A 26,446-nucleotide genomic window follows, 5' to 3' on the forward strand; every position below is an offset into this window, starting at 1 on the left:
ATATATATATATATATATATGTTACGGGCAATGTATTACTGAGAGCATTGTATAGAATGACTGGGCAATCTGTGAAATATATGCTCATTATACACATTGCCCAATTTACGTGGGCATTCTATACAATGTTCGAAATATATCATTGCCCGTAACATATAAAAATGATTATTACTCATCTACAATTTAAATCATCTTCGAAAAAAGTAAATTTTCCAGAAATTAAAAATTAATTATTATTTTAATCAAATATCAGAATAATTTTTTTCTTTTCAATCTTTCATAATTGTTAAGCGGTACTTTTTCGTTCTAATATAATTAATTTATGTTAGTGTATGTATGTGTATTGTTTTATAAGAATTTATAAGTTTTTAATTTAATAATAACTCAAATGAATAATTTAATACTTTTGAAAGATACGATTAATTATATTATATGAAATATATGAGAGAACAAAATATTATATTTCACGCAATCTTAATTGACATATATAGAATTATTGTTCTAAATCATAAATATAATCAATTGCAGTAAGGAGGTAGAAAATATAGATTAAGACTATTATAATACAGTGTGCCTCACTGAAATGCAAAATACTGAAGTGTTATACAAAACTTTTATAAAAAATTGATCTTATAAAATAATAATAGATTGTGAACAAAGGAAGAAAAAAATGAAAAGAAATTTAAAAGAGAAACCAAGGAAAAATATAATTAATCAATTATTTTCGACTTTGAGATAATAAATGGCAGACGCACGCGTTCATTTAATGTTTCAAGTTTTCGTATAATTATTATTTACTGTTCTTTATTTCTAAAAAATAAAAAATGATTATGTCTTTGATGGGAAAAATATAAACTAAAGAAAAAGAATGATTTATAGCATAAAACTTTCAATAAGGCAAACTGAGTGACAATGTTTTTTTTTAAAACTTATCTCACGACAATACGTGAAATCATACTTACTGTGCAACACTGTGATTAACGTAAAGATTCACAGAGTAATAGCATCCAATGTGTGCGAATTCCGAGATGCATTCTCCTTTGGCGACGTAGTAGCAACATTAACTTGTTTAGTAACATTATTAGTAAATGGCATAGCGAACTTAAAATCTGCACCATTTGGTAATTTGCGCATGATTTTTCCAGATGTAATAAGTCGTCCGAAACCTTCTTGATGTGCAAATGCGTAACCCGAACGCAAAGATCGTCGCGTGCGTCTCGTTGATGGAGTACGTAAAATGTCCTGACTCTGTCGAGAACGCAGTTGCGCTAATCTTTGTTTCAATCTTACTCTATCGGAGAGTGTTGGCTTAACATCCATAAAGAAGAACCTCCATGAAAGAACTGGTATCACTAGGATTATACATGTTATAACTGTCGTGAACCAAAATGTTGCTTCTGACATAGCCTTTAAAGAAAAATATATATTTATATATTAATTATGATTTATATTACTTTACTATGCTTCTTTATGTATTGGGTTGTTCGGACAAATTCATGCCAATTAATATTATATAATATATTTGTCTCAAAATCAGGAAGAACTTTATAAACAACTTAATGTCAATTTAATGGGCACCTCTAATGGGCAACAAATTTGTCCTGATTTTGAGAAAAATGTATTTATTTAATACATATTTTAATAGATACTCTGTAACTGGTGGTACAAGTAAGAAAGATTGCATCAAAGTTACGTCAAAGAATTTAGAATGTTTGCAGCAGAAGTTATGCTGCAAAAGAAGTGAGTGTAGCAGGAAGAGAAGAGATCTTCACAGTTTAGAAGGCGACTATGACCACTAAGAGCTCGCATGAGAAAAATGAAGATGATGCAGTAAGAATGGCATTGCCATATGCAGTGGAACCCAAAGTGGAAAAACTAATACACTCAGGACCTGGGGTTCTATCTACACCACACTCCTCTCAGGTCTGACTCTTCTTGCGAAGATTTTTTACGTTGTCAAAAAAAAAGGAGGTTGCATTAGTGATTCAACATGAAAAATTATATAGAAAATGTAAAATACAATTTATTCATAGAAGACTGTTTTAGGAAAAAATAAGTTTGAAAAATTCGTCAAGTACACGTAAACTTGATACAGTTTCAACTCAATAGATTTCACTGTCTTACTTTAGTATATTTTGGAAAGCATTTTTTTGCTTCTTAATATGTTTACAATTAAAACAAGTTCAGTCAAGTGCAAATTAATATTATTAAGAAACAAAACTCTATATGAAAGAATTTTATTCTACATTTTCGACTTAGTTTTTCATGTAGAATCATTTCCTACTCGCTTGTATCACCAATTACAAGACATCTTGTATATATTCATAAATTGACACAAACTTTCCAGACAACTCAATATTAACCCTTTGCTCTCAGAGTATTTTTTACATTCACAAGTAGTAAACTCTACGTACTTTTAGGAAAATAAAAATAATATCGCTTGACAATTAAAAAACTTAATGAATACTTTTAATTAAAAATGAAGAATAAAATAAAGTAATAGATCCAAATATTTTTACAAAACAAGAACAAGAAATATTGAATATTTATACGAAACTTATCAAAGTAACAGTACCATCTAAATTTATTATTTTTTATTATTATGACCACAAAAAAGTACGATATTGCTAGCAGTATTGGTAGTCGGAGCGCAAAGGGTTAACTTATTACAAAAGTATGTTGAAATACGTACCATTGTAAGACTGCCAGCGTAACTACCTCCTATGACGAAGTTATAAAAGTAATCTAAAATAAAATACCATATCAACGAGCCCCACACCATAATATGATTAACAATTGTCCAATATGATGTGTCAAGAGCAATTTGAACTGTTACAACTATAACTAATATTGTAGCTACAACACTGCCCAGCAGCATATGGTCTGAAAGTACATAGCCCTTTGGTGATACTCCATCCTTGTATGTTCCTAAAATCAATTGTATTTTTATTAGTCTATTTTATTCATATGCTTTAATGTAAAATAAAATATTTTCAAGCCAATACTCTATACTATTTTTTAAATATTATGTTTCGTTCTTAAACAAATATCGATAGTCTTGATTAATAAATTGTGTAAAAAGTAAATGAAATAATATAATTAAAAAAAAAAAAAAAAATGAGTTACGACCAATAAAAATTGTTAAATGTGGACAGAATTAATACTTACCATAGGGTACTAAAAATAACACGCAACTAGCAAAAAAACCATGTAGAGCGCTCCAACAAAATTCTTTTTTGTTAAAGAGAAGATTTTGAAGTCCAGGTGCATATAGCTTTGGATACATTAGGCTATTTTTATCATTAACATCTTGATCAAATATGCCAACCGCCAAGACTGGTAGTGACGTATAAAATAGATTATAGACAGAAATGTACATTGGATCAAACACTGTCTGAAAAGTGAAATGGAAAAAAATGATAAATATATATTTTCTTCTACATAAATATATACTTATAAAAATATAAATATATGCATACATTCATTCACAAATATATACAACACACATCAGATTATTATATTTAAGATCATATTCTTTGTCTCAACTTTGGAACAATTTTGCTCTAACAAAGAAATTTTAAAGAATCGCATTCGCCTTCAAATTCATCATTTATGTTATTTGTTTAATTTTTAATACATTGAACATTGATGCTCACATTGCTTCTCCATAAATAAATTTTTTCAAAATGACTGTTGATACAATTTTTTACAGACTTTTGTCTGTATTTTGTTAGAAGTTAAACTAATACAGAAAAAATTAACGATGTCAAATAAAACATATTCATGCGTTAAACATATTTACTTTGAATAAAAAAAAAATTACGCAATGAGACAGAGCTGGTGTTCAATGTATCAAGATTACTATTTCAAACATACCTGTGCGCTGAATCCACAGAAAAAGGCGAACCAGATGTGGCAGAGAGTGAATGCAAAATTTTTATAAAAGAAGTACCTAAGGAACTTGCTCATTCTATAATATGACCACCTGCCATGGACAAGTAACAATCTTTCTAAAAACCTAAATTGCCCTATCGAATAATCGGAGGCTAGTACAGCTTGTAATCCTTCCTGTCCACTGATACCAACGCCAATATGAGCTGTCTTTATCATAGAAACATCATTAGCTCCATCTCCAATCGCCAAAGTGACAGCATTTTTATTCTTCTTAATTAATTCAACGACCATTGCTTTTTGTAAGGGTGTTACACGACAACATATCACAGATTTACCTAGAATTTTGTCATTAACAGTTAAAATATTAAACATTAAAACATTAAATAGTTCACACACACATTAATATAAGTTAATTTAGCAAATACAATATAAACCATCGATTATTTGAACATAGATAATTCGAATGACTGTTTATCCGAATATAGAATGATTTGCTCATTTACGTTCTTCCACTAATGTATTTAACAATGCTAATGCTATGGGACACGTAACTTAGTTACTTCGAATGCCCGAATTTAGTTATTTGCCTAAATTTAATGTATTCATATGTATAGATTTTATTTATACGATGAGTAGTAAAAGAAAAAGGTAGATGTTAAATTTAAAACATAAGTTGGTTATCATTAACCATTTGAGTGCTGAATACTTCTGGCGGAAGCAATCCGCATTCAAAATAATGCATATATGCATCCTTAGTTTGCACTGATACTTTCCACTGGACACATATGCGCCCATAGCACTCAAAGGATTAAACATTTAAAAAAAGATGAATATTCGGATAATCGATGTTCTACCATGTAGATTAATTAGTATTGAACTTACATTGGCTTGATACTTCGAGAAAAAGTTGATCAAGCTGTGGATGCAATGCGTGCACTAAGGAATGTCCATTGATAACCACTGCAAAACCCATAGCTTGCTCCATTTCATGTTCATCCTGCTCGTCTCTACTCGGATTATATTCCGTATCACTGCTGTATACAAAAAAATATTAGTTTAAAGGAAAAGAGCCTTGTCCTTTCGTCACTAATGATTTTATAGTTGTTCGTAAAATTGTTATAAATATAAAGAGACAATCAAAAGTTTGATAATATCGAGTAAAAGGATTTTTGCAATTTCTTGAATCATTCACATATTTTGAATCAGGATACTTGGAAAAAAGATTGATCTCCAAGGTAAAATATAATATACATTAAATTTTAACGATAGACATGGTGCACAATATTAGATTCTACAAGAAACAAGAACGTGACATAAGCAACATAATTTGAAAAAAATTTTGTTATAATAATTATTTCTAGGATTAATGTTAAGCATACAGAAAGAGAAGGAGTGAGTATCAAGCATCATATAGTAGTCATCGTTATCTTTCATAAATTTAACATTTTTCTTTTCAATGAAACACTTCCAATGAAATGTATGTTGCATTTTGGTAGGTACATCTAAAACCTAATCTACCATACTATGACATCTGCAGTGTATAATACTATCTTCGACAAGCAGGTAGTGGGCATATAGTTTATTTTTCTTTATAATGATAATAATATTTAAACAGAGAAGAGAGAGAATTTGATAACTTTAATAATTTATAGAAAAGGATTTGTTTGGATGCTCGAATCGCATGCAGATACATTTTAATATTTACTATTTTAACGAAAGAAGAATAAAGGATACCAGGATCAAAATGTATAAACATGATACTATAGCACATACCATGGTCTAAGCAAATTCGTAGCACAATATAATTCTTGTTATACCTTTAGAATGCCTTCAGGTAAATGCCCAAGAATGTTTAATTCAAGAAAAAAAAAAAAAATACTAACATTCAGGATACGTATAGAAATAATAATTTGGAATAGATTTGTGTGTTCTAATAAAAAGATTAGATTCTTTTTTCATTATAATTCTTTGGCATAAACCAGACAAAGAAAGCATTACACAATACATGGTGACACATTCAATGTAAAGGTATATCTTTTAATAAACATGTTAATCAGTCAGAATTAGATATGAAAAAAGGGTAATAGACTTTACTCCATCTCTTTCAATTGCCTGACCTTTCCTTGTCCCACCTGAATGTGACAATGGAGAGAGTTGGCCGATTCTGATGGCTGGAGGCTGTCTTGATAGTTTCCAAATATCGTGTCAATTGAGTTTCAACCCCATCATAAGTAGTAGCATCTACTACGAAGACATCGGTCAGATCATCTGTTAGCAGCTGACACGAGTAACCAATGTTGATGGCCGTTTCTATGATAAAAGAAAGACACATGAATGGTGATATCTGTAGTACTAATAGCAGTAAAAAGCAAAACTTCATTAATTAATTATAAGTAAAAGATATGATAAATACAGTAATCTTTTCATTCACGCGTTTGAACTACCAGTACCTAGATTTTACTACAATATATAATGAGCAAACATAAATTCGGAGATAACTTACAATGAGTGTAATTTATTCTGTAATTGTGTAAATTTATTTGCAGTTGTGCTGCGAACATTTGCAGTGAAATAAGAAATTTGTGAGATGAAAAATAATGGCATTAACAAGAAATACTATTAAGAAAATGAAAAATGCAAGAACCTGGATAAGTTTAGAAGTCAAATTAAAAATTATCCAAACATTAGAAAAAAGTGAAAAAATTAATAATATCGTTCGGTTGTATAATCTGAATGAATTCACAATTCGCACAATTTAATAGAATCATAATGCATTTCATGGTTTTATTTACATGCTGTTTTTGTGAAATCAATTATTCGCGTTAATAATGAAAGGATTACTGTAAAATTATAAATATAATAAAGTATGAAAAATAATGATTTATTATTTATACGATATTAAGAATAGTTATCTTTAAATTAATTTCGTAGAGTGCTAGATTAAATATATTGTCCTTATAAATTTACCTTGTTTATCACCTGTTAATACCCACACTTTTATGCCAGCGAGTCCTAAATTCGCGATGGTTTGGGGTACACCATCTTGTAATTTATCCTCAATGGCAGTAGCACCTAGTAACGTCATATCTTTTTCTATTTCTTCGTATATAGCGTCCAACTTGTCGTCTCTATTTTCATGACTCAAAGCGGCTTCTTGATGACGTTGTTTCCAATTATTAAAGAAGCTTTCATCTAAATCTCTCACTGAAAGGCACAATGTTCTCAAACCTTCACCTGCAAATTTATTGAGGTGATCCAAAGTCTTAGACATAATTTCATCACTATCTTTCTTCAAACGTTCGTAAATGACATTGTCTGCTCCTTTACAATACAGCCTAAGGTGTCCATCCTTTCTCAATATTACAGACATTCTTTTTCTAACGTTATTAAAGTCTAGAATACATAGTAGTTCATATATTTCACGCTTTCCCATTACTTCAATCGTTATGCTATTTGGTGATCTTTCTTTAAAAACAAAACCAAAATTTCTTGCTGCAGATACAAGTGCTGCTTCGTCCGGCGACTGTGCTTGATACTCCAGTTTTCCGTGCTTCTCTTCTGGCATAACGGTGTGACATAATGCTAATAAGCGAAAGAAACTGTGAACATCTTGATTGCCTTGCTTGACAGCTTCCAAAAGCGCAGGATCATAGAATTTAAATTCAGGCTCGTAGTCTTTGTTAAATGAAAAATCCAGGGGTGGCATTGTCTGTAAAAGTAGAGAAATGACATTATATAAAATATTATTTACCTTGCAAAAAGATTTCTCTAGAGCCAGTAAGAAGTAAGAAAAGGAATAATATACATTTTTATTAGTACATAGAGAGAACCAGATGAAAAAGAAATACCAGAGTACAGATTGTATGCATGTATGCAATATATATATACCTCTCGCTATAATTCTATGATAAAAAAGAGCTTGTTGAAATACAGTGAATGGATGGTGTTAGTCGATTCGTCCTTGGATTATTCAAGAAAGTAGTACATGAAAGAGTATAAAAAATTTTGAAAGTATTTTAACCTACTAGGAGATGAGTGTGAGTACGACATAAAACATGCATCTATTTTTATTGCACAGCATAATTGAAACAAAAGACAATAAGAAACATAAATTTCTTGTTATGTCATTGGTGTATATTAAAACAATATGCGATATTAATGAATTTATTTAACTGAGAATTGAAAGTGTGTGTAGCGAGTATAGTAACAGAAATAAGAAAAAAAGTATAATTGAATTTTTGTATAGCTGGCAGGTGCGTGTCGAATATGAGCATGCGTACTGAAGGTTTGTGTTGAAGCTTTGGGCTGGCACTGATTCCTGGTTCTGGTGTTGTACTGGACATTCTGTCAGCTTGCTCCAGGAGACGCACATTTGGACCACTAAGCGGAGTATAAACTTGACGAACAAATTCTTGTCCATTCTTCCATCGCATTGTCGGAGTTTGTGCAGCTTTGTCCGTCTACATGCAGCACACACATGCTAAATGATGTGCATGAAAACTTACGCACAGTATGGATTTACAAAGAGATTGTGTTTATCTTTTTGATTTTTTTATTAACGTGTACTTTTGGTATTTTTCTTTTGGTTTTCTTTCTTTGTTGTACTTTAAATTCAATTTGCACTTAACAAAACAAAATTAAAATCTGATATCGCTGATAATAAAAAAAAATACAGTGATAAACTAAAATTATTGAAGTTAAGATTTCATTGTAATAATTACAGCAACGATGACAAATAATTACTTTGGAGAATGGATGAATACTAAAGTCCAGGATTCTGAGGTAAAGGAAGAAAATTTCATGATAGTGGCACATGATTTCTCTCTTATGTTAGATCAAGTATATTTTCTAATTTGTCCAAGTTCTAACTAAGTAAATTATATATTGAATTGCATACCATACTGTGCCACCTTGTATAAATATAAAAATGAAAATGAAGTCGAATTCACAACGTAAGAATACAGAAATGATCGAGTTTATAGCTCGATCAAATAAACAGAAACAGAAACAGAAAGAGGGACAAAAAAGAAACAGCTCCAATGTGTTTTAAAATGAGATAATTCAAGTATAAAGCATAATTTGAACCTCTTCGTTAATGGAGGAATGTTTATATGTTGCGTATGAACAGATTCACAATAAATGCACCTTTAGTAAATAATAGAACGACATTACATATATCAAAAGGGTATCTCACCTCGCTTAAATCGATGATTTCTCCAGTAACTTCATTGACAGAGTCACCGTAACATTTACCGGCCACAGAACACTTATTAAAGGTCATTATATTTTGCGTTAATGTTCCAGTTTTGTCAGAAAAGATGTATTCTATCTGACCTAATTCTTCGTTTAATGTAGTAGTCCTAGCCTTGGCATGTGTATTCGTAGGCGCGTAGTACATTTCTTCGTCCCAATTGATCAGAAACGATTGGACGAATCTGATAACTTCGACACTCACATATAAACTGATTGGCACCACTGTGTTCAATACAATAGCATATGAAAAGAATACAAGGAGAGCGATCACGGTGGCACCTCCTAAAGGTTCGGTAGGCACCAACGAGTCCCAGGGTAAATACACTTGAAAATATCTACCCACTAGGCTCTCCCAAATACCACAACCGATCATGCAAAACAAACACATAGAAAGCAAGAAAAACACTATTCCAATAATCAGAAGATTCAGCAGCCTATCTATAGAGGTCCTCTTAAATTTGGTCTTCCCTGAGTTTTGCATTAATTTGGTATCCTTGCCTGCAAAGATGACCACGCCGTAGCACCACTGTGTATTTCTCAATACACAACCTCGTAATATGATTTTGTCATTATCCAACGCATATCTGTAACATAAAAGGCAACAATTTGTTTAAGCATACTAAAAGATTGCACCATTATCAAGTAACTTCTGTTTTTTTTTTCTTGTTCATTTGTTTATTCTTACTTCCGTCCTCTCCATGTTAACGTGCCATCAAATTTATTCAACAAATTGTTAGGCGTTTCGCAAACGATTTCACCGTCGAATTGACCAATCAATTCGTGGTTGTCCATCATTTCGGCAGTCTCAGTCAAACATTGCCGGCATTTTAAATTCGTCTCACTAGAAGAATAACGAGAAATTAAATTAGATACATTGAATTGATCAATTTGCAACAACCAAAAATATTACTGACCCATCCAATTCTGCCGTTTCGATGTAACAGAGACCATTGGGTTCGCTCGTCGACAGAAGAAGAACATCTGCCGCAACAAAATGATCGTTCTCCATTCTTATAACATCCCCCACTTGAACCTGAGACCATTTCTCTTCACGTAGGCTAGTACCACGCAATGTTTGTGACTTTCTATTATTAACTTGCGAATCGCTGCTATGCCGTTGCTGAAATTAATACGAGTCAATAAAGAAAACGTAAATTCTTAAGAAAAAAAGAAAAAATATTTCGTGACAATTGGGAAAATAAAAAAATTACTCACAAAGTCGTCATAGGCATCCTTAACGGCAGTGAGCATAAGTACCCCTATGAGTGGTATAGCTGTTGTAATGGGAGTCAAAGAGGATATGGCGGGTATCATTTGAAGCACCAGCAGGCATAGGAAGTAAAAGTTGGCTAACCGCTGAAATTGCTCGAACAAATTCAATGGTAGGAACGTCAGAACCGAATACTTGGACGTTTTTATGTAGTTGTTCTATAAAAAAAAAACAAAAGAAAAAAAGGGAAAGATGCTTTATATGATTTTATATCTTATTAGATGACTTTGTGATATATGTACAGACGATTAAAAAAAAAAAAAAAATACAAATCAATTTAAACTTGAATTTGTTAATAAAATCGATCGATCAGATCTTACCGCATAATTAAACTGTGAGTTGTACTCGCGATTATTGGCGCGTATACGCCTCTCTGTTTCTGTAAGAATACACACATGTAATGATATTAATGTACAAATATATTAATAAATATCAGTCAAAACGATAGCTCGATGATTCTCATAAGAACAAGTAAGACGTTATTTTTCTCGATACATACATGGGAGACGAACCTCCCCCCTCCCCAATATTACGAGACAGATTTGATAGACGGTGTTTTGGTAGACAGGTTTCGAAAGATAGAAGAAGGATTAACGCGGTTAAGACTCACCGCTAGAAAAAAAAGATGTACTACGACCGATACATTCAGTGGCAGGTGGCGAATTCGGAGGCACACTGGAAGAGGACGAAGCTGCAGTTGCGGAACGATACCTGCTGCCCTTCCATATAACCAGTTTGCCTAATACAGTAAGCAAGGATTCCCTGAGGGTGGTATTGTGCCTACTGGTACCGCCAAGGCTACTCGATGAATCTCTTTTCGAACATTCGTCGGCTGCCTCGAGGACAGCTTCTTCAGATGAGGATGGAAGATTCAATACTGCATGAATCGCTAAGTCTTGCTGTTGTTCTTGCAATTGAATTTGCGTCTTGTTCCGCATTTTTCGTCTTTTACGTTTTTTCTTTCTACTTTCGTTTCCATCTTGAATATTAGTGTCCACGGCACACATGATACCTTCTTTTGCCGTTGTTACCGGTGCCGTTGTTGTCGAGCTCGTAGTCGTCGTTGTTGTTGTTGTTGTTGCTGTTACCTTCAATTTTACCGTAGTCGCTGCCGCCGCTGTTGTCGTTGCTGCAGTTACTGTCACCGTTTTTGTTGTAGCAGTTACAGTTACCGTTGATGCCGTTGTTGCCGCAATTTTCGTCGTCGTCGTCGTCGTCGTCGTCCCTGTTGTTGTTGCCGTCGCCGTCGTCGTCGTCGTCGTTGTTGTTCTTTTTCCTTCCGTAACATCGGTCTCGTCACACTCTTTTACCTTCGTCCCATCATAACGAAGAAAAGTTAGATAACAATTAAGGACGCATAAAGAGATAATACGATCGAAAACAGATCGCTTGGCACGACGACGCGTTGTGTAATAATATCCTTTTCCTTAAGGAATATTCCCCATACTTTTTTCTTTGCGATTATATTCGGTAGATAAATGACGAATTAATCTTAACAAATGTGACTACCGGAAACGAGTGCATCTATACTAATATAATATATAATCGTTTGACGCGCGTGCCAAACGAACCGCATAACAGGAAATGGTAGAGTCCGATGCAAGAGGCAGACACTGGAAAGACCGGTAATCAATTTGGAATCTTGAATATTTCAAAGATGGTAAAATATTCGTTGATAATAGAGAGAAACCAAACCAAGAAAAAAAGAAAAAAAAAAAGAAGGGTAGGATAGAAAAAAAGAAAACTAATAATAAAGGAGAAGGGTCATTTGTTTCGAAGGATTCTAAAAACTCTTGGTATTGTGGTGAAAGTTTGGAAGATCCTCTCTTTCGTGATAAATCATCATCATCATCATCATCATCATCATCATTAAGAGCATTCGACTCCGAGTCTTATTTGTCTTCGAGTATTTATGAGGACTCACCTCGAAGACTTCGAGTTCCAGCGTGTCGACCTCGACGCTCATCGTCTATCCTACGCAAGCTATAAACCCTCTCTATGGCCAACCTCTTCGTCTTCGTGGCACGTAGGAGGTGCCGAGGAGACGACGATGTCCGGCTCGCCTTTTACATTCTTCTTCTTCTCCCGTTTTGGACCCTCCTCTTCTTCGTCCCTCCGTATCATCGCAGCTTCCGCGAGGCATGAATCTCTCAAAGGACGTAACCCGCCCTTTACCGCGCTAGGTAGTATTACCACTGACCACTTTCTTCTCTTCTTCCTTTCCTTTTTTTTCTTCTTCCCAACAACTCCTCGTCGTCGTCGTCGTCGTTGTCGTCGTGGTCGTCGTCTTCTTCTTACCACCGCGAATGCTAACTGAGAGGCGCATTTTTAACTGCGCACACTTGAGATGATCGACACACTCGCCTAACGTTCCTTGCCTTTATCCCTTTCCTCCTGCATATTCTCCTTTTGGTTTCCCTCTTTTTTTTTGTAATTGATTTAGACCGATTTTTATGTTTTACGACTTACGATTAGTTTCTTCCATCGTCAGGATTCCTTTGAGTAACAAATTAAAGAGATCTCAATAATATGCCTTATCTTTCTTTTTTCTTTTTTTAAACTGGAAATTTTAAGATTAACGTTCGACGACAATGACAATGACTGTTACGGAATCTTTTTATCATCATAATTATTGTTTTTTATCTAACGACGATGATAATATAACACGCTTAATTTGTTTATTTTAATTATTCCATCAAATAAAGGGCGGCGAAACTGTTCAACCAATTAGCCGCGACTGACGAGTATACTCGTCATCCGGAAAAAGTAATTAACATTTGATGGTTAGCTAGGTTGATCTCTTTGAAAAGACTGTACCTTAATTGTGTCGCAAAAATCAAACAACGACGATGTATACTCGTCAAATAAAGAGTACGCGTTGTAACTGTTATAATAATATTGATTTATGTTCTAATCATAAATGACTGTTGTATTTTTTTTTTTTTTTCTTATATTCGCACGACGAGTATAATCGTTGTAATAAAAAAAAATATTGCAATTTATTTATGACGAGTGTATATATTCATCGTAACAAAAAAACAAAAAAATAATTGCAATGACATGTAAGTATACTCGTATTATAACACAAAATAGTGCAATTTCTTCATGACGAGTATACTCGTCAATCACAGCCTGACTATGGTCTAACCTGACTATGACTAACACAACTGGTTAAAGATCCCGCGATTCGAGATATGTTATATTTCCTTACAAACAGCGCCACTTACGTTTTCTTTATCTGCTTGTCACGTGACATATCTAGCTTTTTCTACACGCGTTCCACCAAACATTCAAACCAATTTGAAAAAAAAAAGAAAAAGAAAAAACTTACATGGAAAAGTGACACGATGAAGTTTACTTTTCACGTCTCTGTCCATATTATAGGCTAACACTTTTTCTTAACATCGATCCGATAACTCGTTTAATTAAACAACAATCTAAGGGTATACTATCATCAATACTTAAGGGCGTTTCTCCTGATTCTAACAATTATCGATCTTAAAATGTGATCCAAATCGTGAACAACAAGAAAAAGTGACGAATTGATAGAGATGCAATAACAATTAAATGCCTAAAACATTTTTTGTTTTCCTCCCCAAAAAGATATTGACGTTAACTCTCACATTTGTGTAATATAGAATAATTATTAGAAATTTTGTACAAAAGAAAGTGTACATACTCGAAAGAAAAAGTTACAATTCTCATGTGCATGCTGTTTATCATTGTCGTCATCGTCGTCATCGTTATATACTATCGTCTTTCACGTAACGATCATCCAAAAAGGGAATGGTTAGTGTTATCCAGGCTCATGAACGGTTGTTACTAGTTTAACGTAAAAAAACTGAAGAAGTAAACAGGATTCTGTTTGTAGAAGCTTGGGTAGACTAGAAAAATCAGGAGTAGTTGGTTAAAAGAAAGGTGAGTGTTAGTTGGGATAATTATTAAAGAATGATGAAGAGAAATAGAAATAGAAATAGAAATAGGAAGAAAAAGATAAAGAGAAAAGAGAAGGAAGAGGAAGAAGAGGTGGAGAAGGAGGAAAAAGAGGAGGAGGAAGAGAAAGCTTGGGGAGGAGAGAGGGGGTGAGGGTGACGGGAAGGGAGAGAGGAACGATCGATATCAGGCGTCGGCGGCGACGTCGTCCCGCAACACGAGGATCTCATCGAAGTTAGCAAATATCATTTGGCACCGGCTTTACGTACTACTATTTAATCCCAAATATAGTACCCAGAAGATGATGATATCCGATTGGAGTAGAATGACGTTGATGATAATTATACTACAATGACGTTTCCATGACGGCAGATAATAATACAGGGAATCAAACTAACGCATTTGTTTCTTTTCGGGAGGGGGAGATCTTCTGACTAAAGTACCAACACACTAACACCAATTATGAATAATTGGTGAACGTGGGAAATAAGATATGCTATAGGAAAATAGGGATTGGAATAAAGGAAAAATGTTAAGGGGGGGAATGAAAAGAATTGAAACACCATCACCCAAGTTGGAGTATCGTACGCGTAAAACAGTGTTCAGAAAGCCAATTTTGCACTCACAATCAGCATACACTCTAAACTGGAACCACCACTTTCTCTCTTTCTCTCTCTTTCTCTATCCGTTCTATTTTGTCTTTTTTTTTTTTTGGAGGTTCTTTATTTCTCTCTCTTTCTCTTTCTTTCTTTCTTTCTTTCTTTTTCTCGTTCCTTTTAACTGTACGTCTAACACGACGACGTCCTAGGTCGAGGTTCCACAACTCTCGTCGATGAGATTACGGTTCGACGGCCGTCGAAGAGACTTTGAGGCGTCGCCCCTCGACGGCGCCACGTGTCACGACGCTTACGCCAACGTCGTGGACACGACGCCGACGCCAAAGCCAAAGGCAAAGGCAAAGCTTTACTTAAAAAGAACCATAAGCGACATCGACTTAAGCCAAAACTAATATGCGAGAGAAGAGACCACCACCACGACGGATAAAGAAGATTCCTCTATTGACCACTTATTTTAAATAAAGCGGGAATTTCTAACCGTTAAAAATGACATTCAAATATTATACAAACGTAATATAACCATCAAACTTCCGCTACGAAATGCGCACAATCATTGAATTAACCATTTTTTTTTATTTCTTCTTTTAACGGCACAAATTTGATTGATGGCCAATCAATGGACTGACCTCCTACTCTTCTCCTCTTATTGAAAACAATTGGTAACGAATATTGATGTTTTAAATCATTTGAATGTTATGTACGCATATATGCGTCCCCAACGAAAGCAATCCGCGTTGAGTAAGGGCGTATATATATGCTTATCAATTTTTTCGATCTTCCCTTGCCTTGAAATTCTTTTTCTTCTTTTTCTTTCTTTTATTTAATCAAAACAATTAGTTCAATATTAACAGAAAAATCATTCCTCGTCCTTGGTGATTGCAATCGTTATGCGAGCTCCGCATTTAAAGGGTTAAAATATAATAAAATAATCTTAAGTGTATCACCTAATGTGTTTCTAACAATGAGTTGCATCTATGGTTTGGGAAAGTTTCAAGTATGACCCGGCATGTCCGGTCATGAATTTTTGATTTTTTTTCTTCTTTTTTAAATAGCAAGAATTGACTAACGGTTACCTTCAATCTCACCCTACGACCTGTGACTCTGTGATTAGGAGAGGGTCCAATTGTTCTTCTTATAAACGAAACCAAAGATCGCATTAATGTTTAAATACGTTTATTGTTTTCACACCTGAAGACTCTTTGTTTTTTTTCTTCTTAATCATCAATTTTCAACTGGCGCTAATGTGCGGCCAGCGAAAAAAAAGGTTGAGTACCCCCCCTTTTACTTACTATACACACAGTCTATCAATCCAATCTCTTCAGTTTTATATTTTTGTACCATAAGAAAAGAATCATCGAGTATCGAGAGGTATTGATGAGAAAAAAACAACAATTCCAAATTGGATTGTTGTTTTAATTGGGATTACAACTTGAATCTTCTAGGACACACCCTTCTCTCGATCAACTTTTTCACGAAAGTTTATTTATTAAGTTGTTCGGAAAGTAATTTTAGATTTTTGTTCAATGATAAAAGAAAAAACGATATATATTTTTGTTTGTTTCATATTAATTACAATCCAAATTATTTTAAATGATCTTTTATTGCCAAATTTTTTTTTTTACGTTTCCTTGAACACACCCCATCGTTATTATTACCCGTTGCGATAAAACAAAACAAAACAAAAAATTATTTTCGCTTTGATTTTTCCCATTTCTAATGCGATGCCAGAAATAAATAAACTACTCGACAAATGTAAAACGCAAGAAGATTCTAAATCGCGTCCATTGCTAAAATGTAAAATACATTTTGAGATTTATTTGTGCGTCTAACTAACGTAAACGCGACTAACTGAAAAAAAGTCTTTATGGTAAAGAAAAAAAAAAAAAAAAACCGAAATTACTTTCCGAACGAGCCAATATTTAGAACGAAGCTATTAGAATGAACCAAAAGTTTTCGTACGTTTTTAATATTAATATTTCCAAAATTAAATTTTACAAAAAGAAGACAAAAAAAAAACCAATCCATCATGCAATTTATAACACAATAAACGCACGAACTTTTGTTTCACCTTAATATTATAAGAAAAAATTCTCTTAAAAATGAAAAGAGTGGGAGGAAGGGGAACGGGGTGGGGGGGGGGTTAAAATAAAAAAATGGGCTAATAATAAAAAATAGAAAAAAAAAAAAAAAACTTCAAACTTACCTTGCATAGGACGCGTGGTTGCGCTGCGCGACATTTTTCGTCGACGATAATAATCGTTGATTAGGCTCGTTAAAATATTCGATTAGGCCCTTATATTGGACGGAGTCTTCTATCGATATGCTTTTTTTTATATGCGTGACGACGACGACGACAACAACAACAACGACGACAAAGACGCGCGTCGATGATGATGATGATGATGATGTTGATAATAATGATAATGATGATGGTGATGATGATGATGCGTGTATCGTAGTAAACGCATTAAACGTATTTGTTGGTGCCGACGCAGCGTCTTTCACGTCCTCGTCCTCCTCCTCCTCCTCTTCCTCCTCCTCCTCGTTGTCGTCGTCGTCGTCGTCACCGTCGTCCTCGTCCTCGTCCTCGTCGTCGTTTTCGTCGTCTTCGTCGGTAATAACAAAATAAGAAAAGGTATTTAAAGTTAACGTTAGTGGATAATAAGTTTTTGGACAAATCGTCGTCGTTGTTGCTACTGCTATTGTTTTTGTTTTTGTTTTGATCGTCTTCGTCGTCGTCGTCGTCGTCGTTGTTAACGGAACGGCGACGAATAGTCCTCGAAAATCGGCCAAAAAACGGCCTCGGAGGATAAGAGGAACTATCGTCCTCGAGCGTCGCGCTTCTCTCGCGCTCCGCTCGGATATTTCCTTCCGATATAATGACGATAAGGTATCCACTTTTGAGGATATGGGTGGTTTCTCGAGGGTGGCGTCCATGTGGGGTGAATGGTCACCTCCGGCCTACCCTCTTATTGCTGCTGCTACTGCTGCTACTACCACCACCACCACCACCACCACCACCGTCCTCGTCGTTTTCGTCTTCGACGACGCCACTGCCACCTCCTCCTCCACCACCTCCACCGCCACCTCCGTCCTCGTCTTTCGACCGATCCCACCTCCACCTCCAGGACCACCTTATCCTTCTTCTTTCGATACTACCTCCTCCTCCTCCTCTTCCTTCTCCTCCTACTCCACAACTTTTTATTCTCTGCGTACTCCTCCACTTTCCAAATATATACCTCCTATCGATGATTGTTGTTATTATTATTATTATTATTATTATTATTATTATCGTATAAACTGATCTTTTTTTTCTTTCAACTAATCCCTCCCTTCCTCCTTCTACTGCTTTTATTGTTATTCTTCTTTTTTTCTTTCCTTTTTCTTTTTTTTCTTCTGCTTTTGTTTTTGCTTCTGATTCTGCTTCTTCTTCTTCTTCCCAATAGCGATTTTTCCCAGAGGAAATTTTCGATAACCAAGCTGATGATGATGCTAGTCTTCCTCCGCTTCCGCCTTCTCTTCCCTCGCTATTGGACAATAAATGAAATACTGTTAGCTTAACCGAATTCCTTTAGTTGTGATTAGATTTTATACGATATACCAAGATTATTATATCCCACCACGATTCGATGGGTAACAAAACGTAAACGGAAGATGCAATTTGTTCGATCAGGCTAAAACCGTATACACTATTTACCTACAGTTTTAGTTACGCATTCAAGAATCCTTGATTCGAATAGCTAACTTTGTGTAAGACTGACGTGTCCCCCACCAATAGAAAACTCTAATCCCTCCGCGTATAAACATATTATACATATATACATATATATGGGTATATGTTCGTACGTATATACAGAGTGTCTCAGGTTTTTCTGATAAAACTGTTCAAACTTATTCTGCAAGTTGAAATAAGGACAATATGTCGTATACAAGTTTGTTTAAAAACTTTTGATCTCAAAGTTATTACGAATAACGTGATATAGTTTTTAAATAATATTCTTGATTTTAACCCTATGAGCGTCAAAACATACAGCCAATCAAGATTTAAATATCATTTTTTTTTAGGTTATAAATAGTAATAGGTAAAAAGTTAGGTTAGGAATTATTCGAAACTTTTATTACGATACGCGCTTCTTTTTTTTTTTTTTTTGATACGTTCCTGTCACCCGCTACGATTTGGAATTGCTTATGAACCGAGTAGAGCATTTGTTTTTTTTTACGCTCAAAAGGTTAAACTTAACGTTGTCTGCTTCATGAATGGATTTCCAATGAATTTTCAATAAATTTTCTTTTATAGAATATGCATGGTTTAACGTTTTTATATTTCTATTTCAAAATATTCTTCTCATACGCCCTTGAAATACTTCATACTCATAACTCTTGAAATATTTCAAGAGTTTCTATGATATGAATGGGTACATAACAGAGGTTGTGTCAGAGTCTTACTCATTATTGTATATAATTGGTAAATACTTTCCTTCATAACTTCGTAATAAAGTATCAAGTTCTCAAAGTTTGGCCGAAGAAACGTAAGACACCCACCCTGTATACTTCCTAGCGTTAGATTATAAATAAAGATTTGTCAGTTTGATTATATTATATATACATTAATGTATATAATTGAAAATAATTTTCTCCATAACATCGTAATAAAGTATCTAACATAAATTCTCAAAGTTTGGCCGAAAGAATATGAGACACCTTGTATATTTCCTATCGTTAGATTATAAATATAGATTTGTCAGTCGGCATCATTGTGTAGTTAAATTACGCGTTATTCTATTCTACGGAAAAGATTGAGAAATAAGAATGAACGTATATAGACGATCATTAATCATGTAATGGACCATGAAATAAGTTTTTTTTATCATTTTGATATTTTTTTCTTTGAATAAATTACACCGATACCGTCCTTAGAATTAATGATACAACATATTTACTGTGAATTTAATTGTATAATGCATTACAAAAATAGTATATACCAAAACTATAACCATAAGTGACCCAAAAATCATCAAATTTCTTAACTTTTATCACTTCTATGTCGAGTGTGGCTCGACATCAAAATTCTTATGTCGAGCTAAACTCGACATTATACATAGTATAATTTCTAAAATAATTTAGAACGTTTAAATTTGAAGTTAAAAAACTGCATATTAATTTTATATCATTTATGATTTGTTATAATTAATTGTATTATCAAATAAATCATAAAATAAATTGTTTGAATTTGTTGACCACTTGTCAGTTTATTACAATACCAATGTTTTTTTTTGCTTAATAAATTATCGTTTAAACGAGGATATATATTTTTTTTTTTATTAAAATGTAATCCGAGAAAAGGAAAAAATTTGGGCATCTCTGGGTATATAGAAACCCGTTTATCGTTGACAAGCTTACATAAAGCTAACATAAGTAAATAAAAGCATGTACACCAACCAATAGGATTATGAGTGTAATCGTATTTTATCTTCATCTTGCTTCATCGTTGAGTTTCGTGAAAATAGGTAACGTTAGGGAAACAATAGTCTTTCGTCATAATATATCAATTTACTTTTTTACTTCCAAAGATAGATATTGTTTTTTGCTTACTCAAAACGCGTGTAAGTAGGTTTACGTTTATATATATATATATGTATATATATATAGATGTATCTCGTGTAGAGATATATCTGAGACATTTGTAAATACAAGTATCTAAACGTTGTGTACATAATCATGATAACTGGTCGAGCGTCATCGATACAATGTCAAGAAAGCAAACTAATCTAAAAAAAAAAAATAATCTTGGTATATAATATTGCACATATATTAAGTTGCTTGGAAAGTTTTTGCCAATTTATAAATTTAAGATTTTTAGGATGAGTAATAATCGGACAAAACGTTTAGTTGAATATAATTTCTATGCATATAATACTCTCCATATAATTTTTAAAAATCTGTAATCTATGTGAGTACGTTAAGATTATGCTATTTTTAGATATGTGAATATAAGAAATATTACATTTCAGTATGATGCTTATGATCATTTGATTGTTTAAAGTTTTCATAAATTAAACGTAACACAAATGCGTATAGAAAATATATTTTGTTTAATAAAATAAATAGGATTAAATTTATAGGTAAATAAAATTTTGCATTAAATACTGAAACTCCTGACATTTATTTTGTAAATGGTGCCTCTTGATGTGTCCCCTAACAATATGATATATATTGATTAGATTTAAGTCATTATTATTTATATTATATTTTATTATTTTCATTGATATCACAGATTCTGTTTTTTGCAGTAAAATATTTATTTTTGTTCCTATGTTCAATTTTTTAATAACATAGAAGAACGTTTCCCGTATTTTGCTTAAAGTTTTGAAATGACATAGGATTACGTTTCTCATCGTGAAAATGTTAACGTGTAATAAATTTTTCTGAAACTCAGCAAAAACGGCACGAACATTTTCCATCGTATTCTTTTCTTTTTTGTAACAACATTTTTTTTCTCCGATAAACTCTCTGTTGTTTATTTGATTTTTGATTACTGTGAAACAATATGGCGGTTATTTCGAAAACATAACCACATTTAACCGTTAATTACTAAATAGATGCTTTAAATAAATTCTGATTATGAATGAATCATTCTCGAACTATACTTCTCTTGTTCATGTTTCTTAAATTTCTGTTATTTGTGTTTCTGATTGTTTTCTCTTTTATATTAAATAATATAATACTTTATTGTGAAACAATATGGCGGCATATTTCGAAACGTATCGAATATCTTCTTTAATTTCATTTATTTTTAAGATGCAATAATTTTTGAAATATTACCACTTCAATTTTAATTACTCTGATATTGTCATCTTTCAAACGTACGCAAGTATTGCCAAATCCGATTAATATTACCAAAGTTATACGATCCTAAAGTAAAAATACGAAGAAACTTATTACTTAACCCAATAATTATCATTTTTTCAAAATAAATTTAACATAAGCAATAATATTGAATACAGAATTTTAATGAAAAGATAAAAATTTATCTAATTGACTAGTCATTGTATCAATACATTTAATATGAAAAGAAATTAATATATATGAGTTTCAAAGGGAAAATTTATTAACTGTCTTCAATTTTCCCTTTGAAACTCATATATATTAATATACTGTTGGGACAAGAATATTGATTATTAAAAAGAAATTAATCTTTTATGAATTCGCGTATAGCGTATGACTTTCGAGTCACATACTTTTATACCGATATTTTATTAAATAATTTCATGTTTTTCCACAAAATGGCATATACTACGTTTTATTATAGAACGTCTCCTTAATAACCAATAATATTTTTGATAACGGTTATCAACTCTAACCTAAAATTTCAAAATAAATGTTTTTACAAATTGTTTGCAGATCAATGTAAAAACGAACCATTTTGTGCAATTATCATTATTTGTCCATTTATCGATAATTGTGAGACAAGAAAAAATGTAAAAGCTCTAGTATATCATAATTATATCTTTTTTTTCGTTTACTACTTGCTTTGCGATGATCATTTTATTATTATTTGCATATCATATAAAAATAGCTTCTGTTTGATATATTTATAATAACGTTGTTTTCTTTAGTTTTTTATTTTATATATCAGAAACCTATAAGATATAGATAAAAAATCATATAAAATTAAAAGAGAAGTAAAAATGAGAAGTATTAACGGTAATAAACCCGTTAATTCTTTATTAGATTCTGATTCATATCAAATGAAAGACGTAGAAAATTCAAATCCTAACACAACCTAACTCGCCTACGACGATATATTTTCAACAATAATTTAACGATAAATTATAAGTAATATAGTTGGGTGCAAAAGGGGTTCCAAAAATAAAATCTCTTTAACGAAACGTATACACATATGTTTAACGTCAATCGCAAACAGTTTTATAAAATTTCATGCTTAACCTTTTGCGTTCCTTAATTAATTTACAAAATAAATTAAAAAAAGAGGGGAAGAAGAGAGTCTTAATAAAATGTTATATTATAACATTGCAAAGTGTATAACAAATATTATGTCGAGTTTAACTCGACATATTAGAGTTGATGTAAGAAGAAATGTTTTAATGGTAAGGATTAAGCTTTTATACACACTTTGTAAACCGTTGTGTTACTCTTCAAAGTTACAATATATATTAATTATAATAAAATAATTGAAACTATATTGAATTAATTGTTAATCGATATATTTTGTAGGTTGATGTTCGTTGATTTAACGTAACACAAATTTATTTATAACGAATTAAACAAAATTCAAGTCACAAAGGGTTAATTGAAATATTATTTCTAGGTATAAGAGAGCAAGACCCCTCCCCCTCCCATTCCCCCACTCCTCATTCTCCTCCTTCTTCTTCTGATCTTTTCTCTCGAATTTTCTCCGCGAACGGTTTTGAACATAGTCAGTAGACCGTACTGACACGTTCGAAGGTTTCAGTTGTCCCGTCGTATGAATGAGGCCTTAACGCGTGCTTTTATCGTCTCCCTCATGCTAATTGAGTTAACGCCATGCGCGGAATGAAATTTACGATTCACGAAGAGCGTTGTGTTGCTTTAAAGAAAGAAAAGAAAAGAAAAAGAAAAGAAAAAGAAAAAAAAAGAAAAGAAAAGAAAAAGAAAAGAAAAAGAAAAAAAAAGAAAAGAAGAACGAGGAGAAAAAGAAAAAAAAAAAAAGAAAAAGAAAGGAAACAATAAGGAGAAAGAATTGTTCATTGTGATAAATATCCTAATCATTATTACTGATCAATATACTATTTTATACTCTAACACGTCTCTTTGCAAATTGCACATATTGTAATGTTATCCAAACACACTATATACTAACTAACGTACACATTATATTAACACTATTTGTTGCACAATGAAAAATATGAATACCTGAAAGAGTGAAATTCGGAAAGTTGCTGAGTTCGACGCACGGTTAGAGAGACTGTCAGGAGAACTGTTGGAGATGATCCAAGGTTAGCGACAAACCGCCTCATCGCCCCTTTCGAAAAGTGAACGAGAGATACGAGAATCATTTTCTCGTCGTTCGAAGAATATTTGAGTTCCGATAAGATCTCTCTCTCTCTCTCTCTCTCTCTCCTTAGATCCAAGCAAAATAGATATCGGTGTTTTATATACGGTTTGATACGTATCGCATAACGCGGAATTATCATAGGCTCATAAAACAATCAAGATAATGAAAATGAATGTGACAGGATTCCTAACATAAATTGCTGCTAGTCATTGTTTGGATTTCTCACGACTCAATCCAATGATGGATGAATGATATTTCGTTTAAGATTCTTTTACTCAATTAGAGTTTGTTAATTATTCTTTTCGAGAAAAGAGGGAATTCAGAATCAAAATTCACATTTCCATATTTCTCTAATAAGATTCTTTAAGAAAAGGAAAAAAAAAAACAAGCGGTGTCTATTGTTTTATGTTTTATTTTTACGTCTCGCCGACGAACGAATGAATAGAAAATTATTTTAACGAGAATATCATCAGCAGCACGAAATTAACGTGTTCGTTGTCGTCGCGTTGACAGAGAAAACTTTGTTCCTTATTATGTTCTTTAGGTTTCTTTTCGACACACACACACACACCCACCCATCAAAGATGTTTTCTTCCTAATTAATATGCGTCAGAAATCAAAATAAGAATATCTATTCCAGAAAGCGTTTCCTAATTTTATTTATAGATCCTTACGTCTGCCACAAAGAAATCACGAGGGTTCTCTCTCTCTCTCTCTCTCGCTCTCTCTCTCTCTCTCTCTCTCACTCTCTTTCTGACCGTTTCCGTAAAATTCGAACATATTAGATCGTATGTAATTGACGATAGGCAATAAAAAAAGATAATAATTTTCGACAAAATGATCTTGAAATAATTCCCGGTATCGTATTACAAATAAATATCGACCAAAATGTTTATATGTGTATAAAGAAAAAAAAAAAAGAAAAAAACGGTATATACCGTTTAGAAAAAGAATCATCATCTCTCTCGTGCATACGCGGGACCACCGAATATTGGCTCGTAGCCAATAAACACAGAAAACTGACGACTGTGAGTCTTCAAAATCTTATTGGGCAGTTGTAAGAGAACAAATTTTGAAATAATGTATATAGTAAAAAAAAAAAAAAAATGATAGAACGATATTTTACCTTGTGAACAGAGAAGACTCATCATCTCTTGGCATAGTAAAGGTCTCTCATTTATCGCGTCCACCCAAGGATGGAGGGGGAGAGATGTAAGAGGAGTACACCACACTTATATACCGGTGAGGTGGTACTTTAAAGATTAAGCGTGACTCCTCCTTTTTGTTTTTTTTTTCTATTCGAGCATCGCGCTAAAATAAAGCGAGCGCGCGCTCGCGCACTCGCGCATTTGCGCATTTGCGCATCCGCGAATACAAAAACGCAACACGACGAATGGGGTGCTTGTAAGTGTTGATTAGGGTCAAGGTTCGTAGATTAATAGAGATAGATTCTCTTTTAAGATCTTTAATAGAACACAATTTTTGTTGTTGTCGTTTCTTTGAGTAACACTGTTTTACGATTCGTAACAACGCGAGGGTGGGTGGGGAGTTAATAATAATAATAATAAAAAAAAAAAAAAATAAGAAACACACACGTGCGCGCAACGTGCAGTAACACTCACGTTTCACTATTTATTCGTTTTATTTGTGAAAATTTGACGTTAGGAACTAGTGAAAGGATCCAATCTCGGCACTTAGAAACTTCTGTACTAACGCGCGTCGCGATCACAGCTGAACCGACAGACCAAAGAATCGCCACCACCGCTATTCTAACAACACCGGAGCTGCGGCGGCGCGTCACATCACTTTCTCTCGTCAAAAGCGTCATATATCACGAATTCACCCTCTCCGTTAAGAAAATTCTTAACCACGCTACACACGCAGCCCGACGCTATATACTACTTTTCGAGAATATTTTTTGTAATATTTTTTTTTTTTTATTTTTTTTTGTACTATACATGTCACTATAATGGCTTTTCCAAGTACATTTTTAAACGGTATACCACTATAATAGCTTTTGTGGGTATCTTTTTTAACAATTACTTGTTTATCTCGTTCAAAAATAAAATTAAAAAGTAAACGTGTCTTAAGGAAAATCGGATAGGTTGAAAAAATTGTGTAGAAAGTTTAATTTGATCTCATTGAACTTTTCGTTCGAAACACAACTGTTTGTGTTTGAATTTTAATAGATTTAGGATTAACGATTAGCGAAGTACAATTTGTTTTTAAAATAAAAAATATAATAATGTATGTCTTCTGAAGGATTTATAAAAAAGATTCGGAACATGAATGATCAAGTTGCTGAAGAAGTCTCAATAAAGGGACGAAACGTTCTAATAAATTTTTTCAACCTTTCCCTTAAGATACGTTTTTTAACAATGCGCCACTATAATGGCTTTCGTGTATATAGTTTTTTGTTTAAAT

The 26,446-nt window shown here is 33.0% G+C and overlaps 1 protein-coding gene across 8 annotated transcripts; it reads right to left on the reverse strand.

The window, feature by feature from the left end:
- Positions 1-962: 962 nt before the first annotated feature.
- LOC106790126 (phospholipid-transporting ATPase ID) lies at positions 963-25,908 on the reverse strand. 8 transcript variants are annotated; one of them, XM_014754833.1, is made up of 15 exons: positions 14,977-16,448; positions 12,425-12,913; positions 11,028-11,727; positions 10,738-10,796; positions 10,363-10,575; positions 10,062-10,267; positions 9,833-9,988; positions 9,089-9,731; positions 6,862-7,603; positions 6,012-6,204; positions 4,777-4,925; positions 3,877-4,229; positions 3,169-3,394; positions 2,693-2,928; positions 963-1,407 (listed from the first exon to the last, which is right to left on the reverse strand). In XM_014754833.1, the coding sequence occupies exons 2-15, from the start codon at positions 12,539-12,541 to the stop codon at positions 991-993; spliced, it is 4,410 nt and encodes a 1,469-aa protein (XP_014610319.1). In that variant the 5' UTR covers positions 12,542-12,913; positions 14,977-16,448; the 3' UTR covers positions 963-990. The 8 variants fall into 8 exon arrangements, with proteins under 8 accessions (XP_014610319.1, XP_014610321.1, XP_014610320.1 ...); XM_014754835.1 differs by having other exon boundaries at positions 6,027-6,204; positions 14,977-16,447; XM_014754834.1 differs by having other exon boundaries at positions 4,777-4,928; positions 6,027-6,204; positions 14,977-16,447.
- Positions 25,909-26,446: the final 538 nt, after the last annotated feature.

The sequence above is a fragment of the Polistes canadensis genome, unplaced genomic scaffold (assembly GCF_001313835.1).
Source record: "Polistes canadensis isolate GaletaPanama2010 unplaced genomic scaffold, ASM131383v1 scaffold_216, whole genome shotgun sequence".
In the NCBI taxonomy this organism is placed as follows: Eukaryota; Metazoa; Arthropoda; class Insecta; order Hymenoptera; family Vespidae; genus Polistes; species Polistes canadensis.

Bases quoted from the DNA above. Each gene is read 5' to 3' on its own strand.
- LOC106790126 (XM_014754831.1), bottom strand. From the start codon at position 12,541: ATGATACGGAGGGACGAAGAAGAGGAGGGTCCAAAACGGGAGAAGAAG. The intron at 9,732-9,832 runs GTAAGAATAAAC...TTTATGTTACAG, and splicing joins TTAACATGGAGAGGACGGAA to ATATGCGTTGGATAATGACA. The intron at 4,230-4,776 runs GTAAGTTCAATA...ACAAAATTCTAG, and splicing joins TCTCGAAGTATCAAGCCAAT to GTAAATCTGTGATATGTTGT.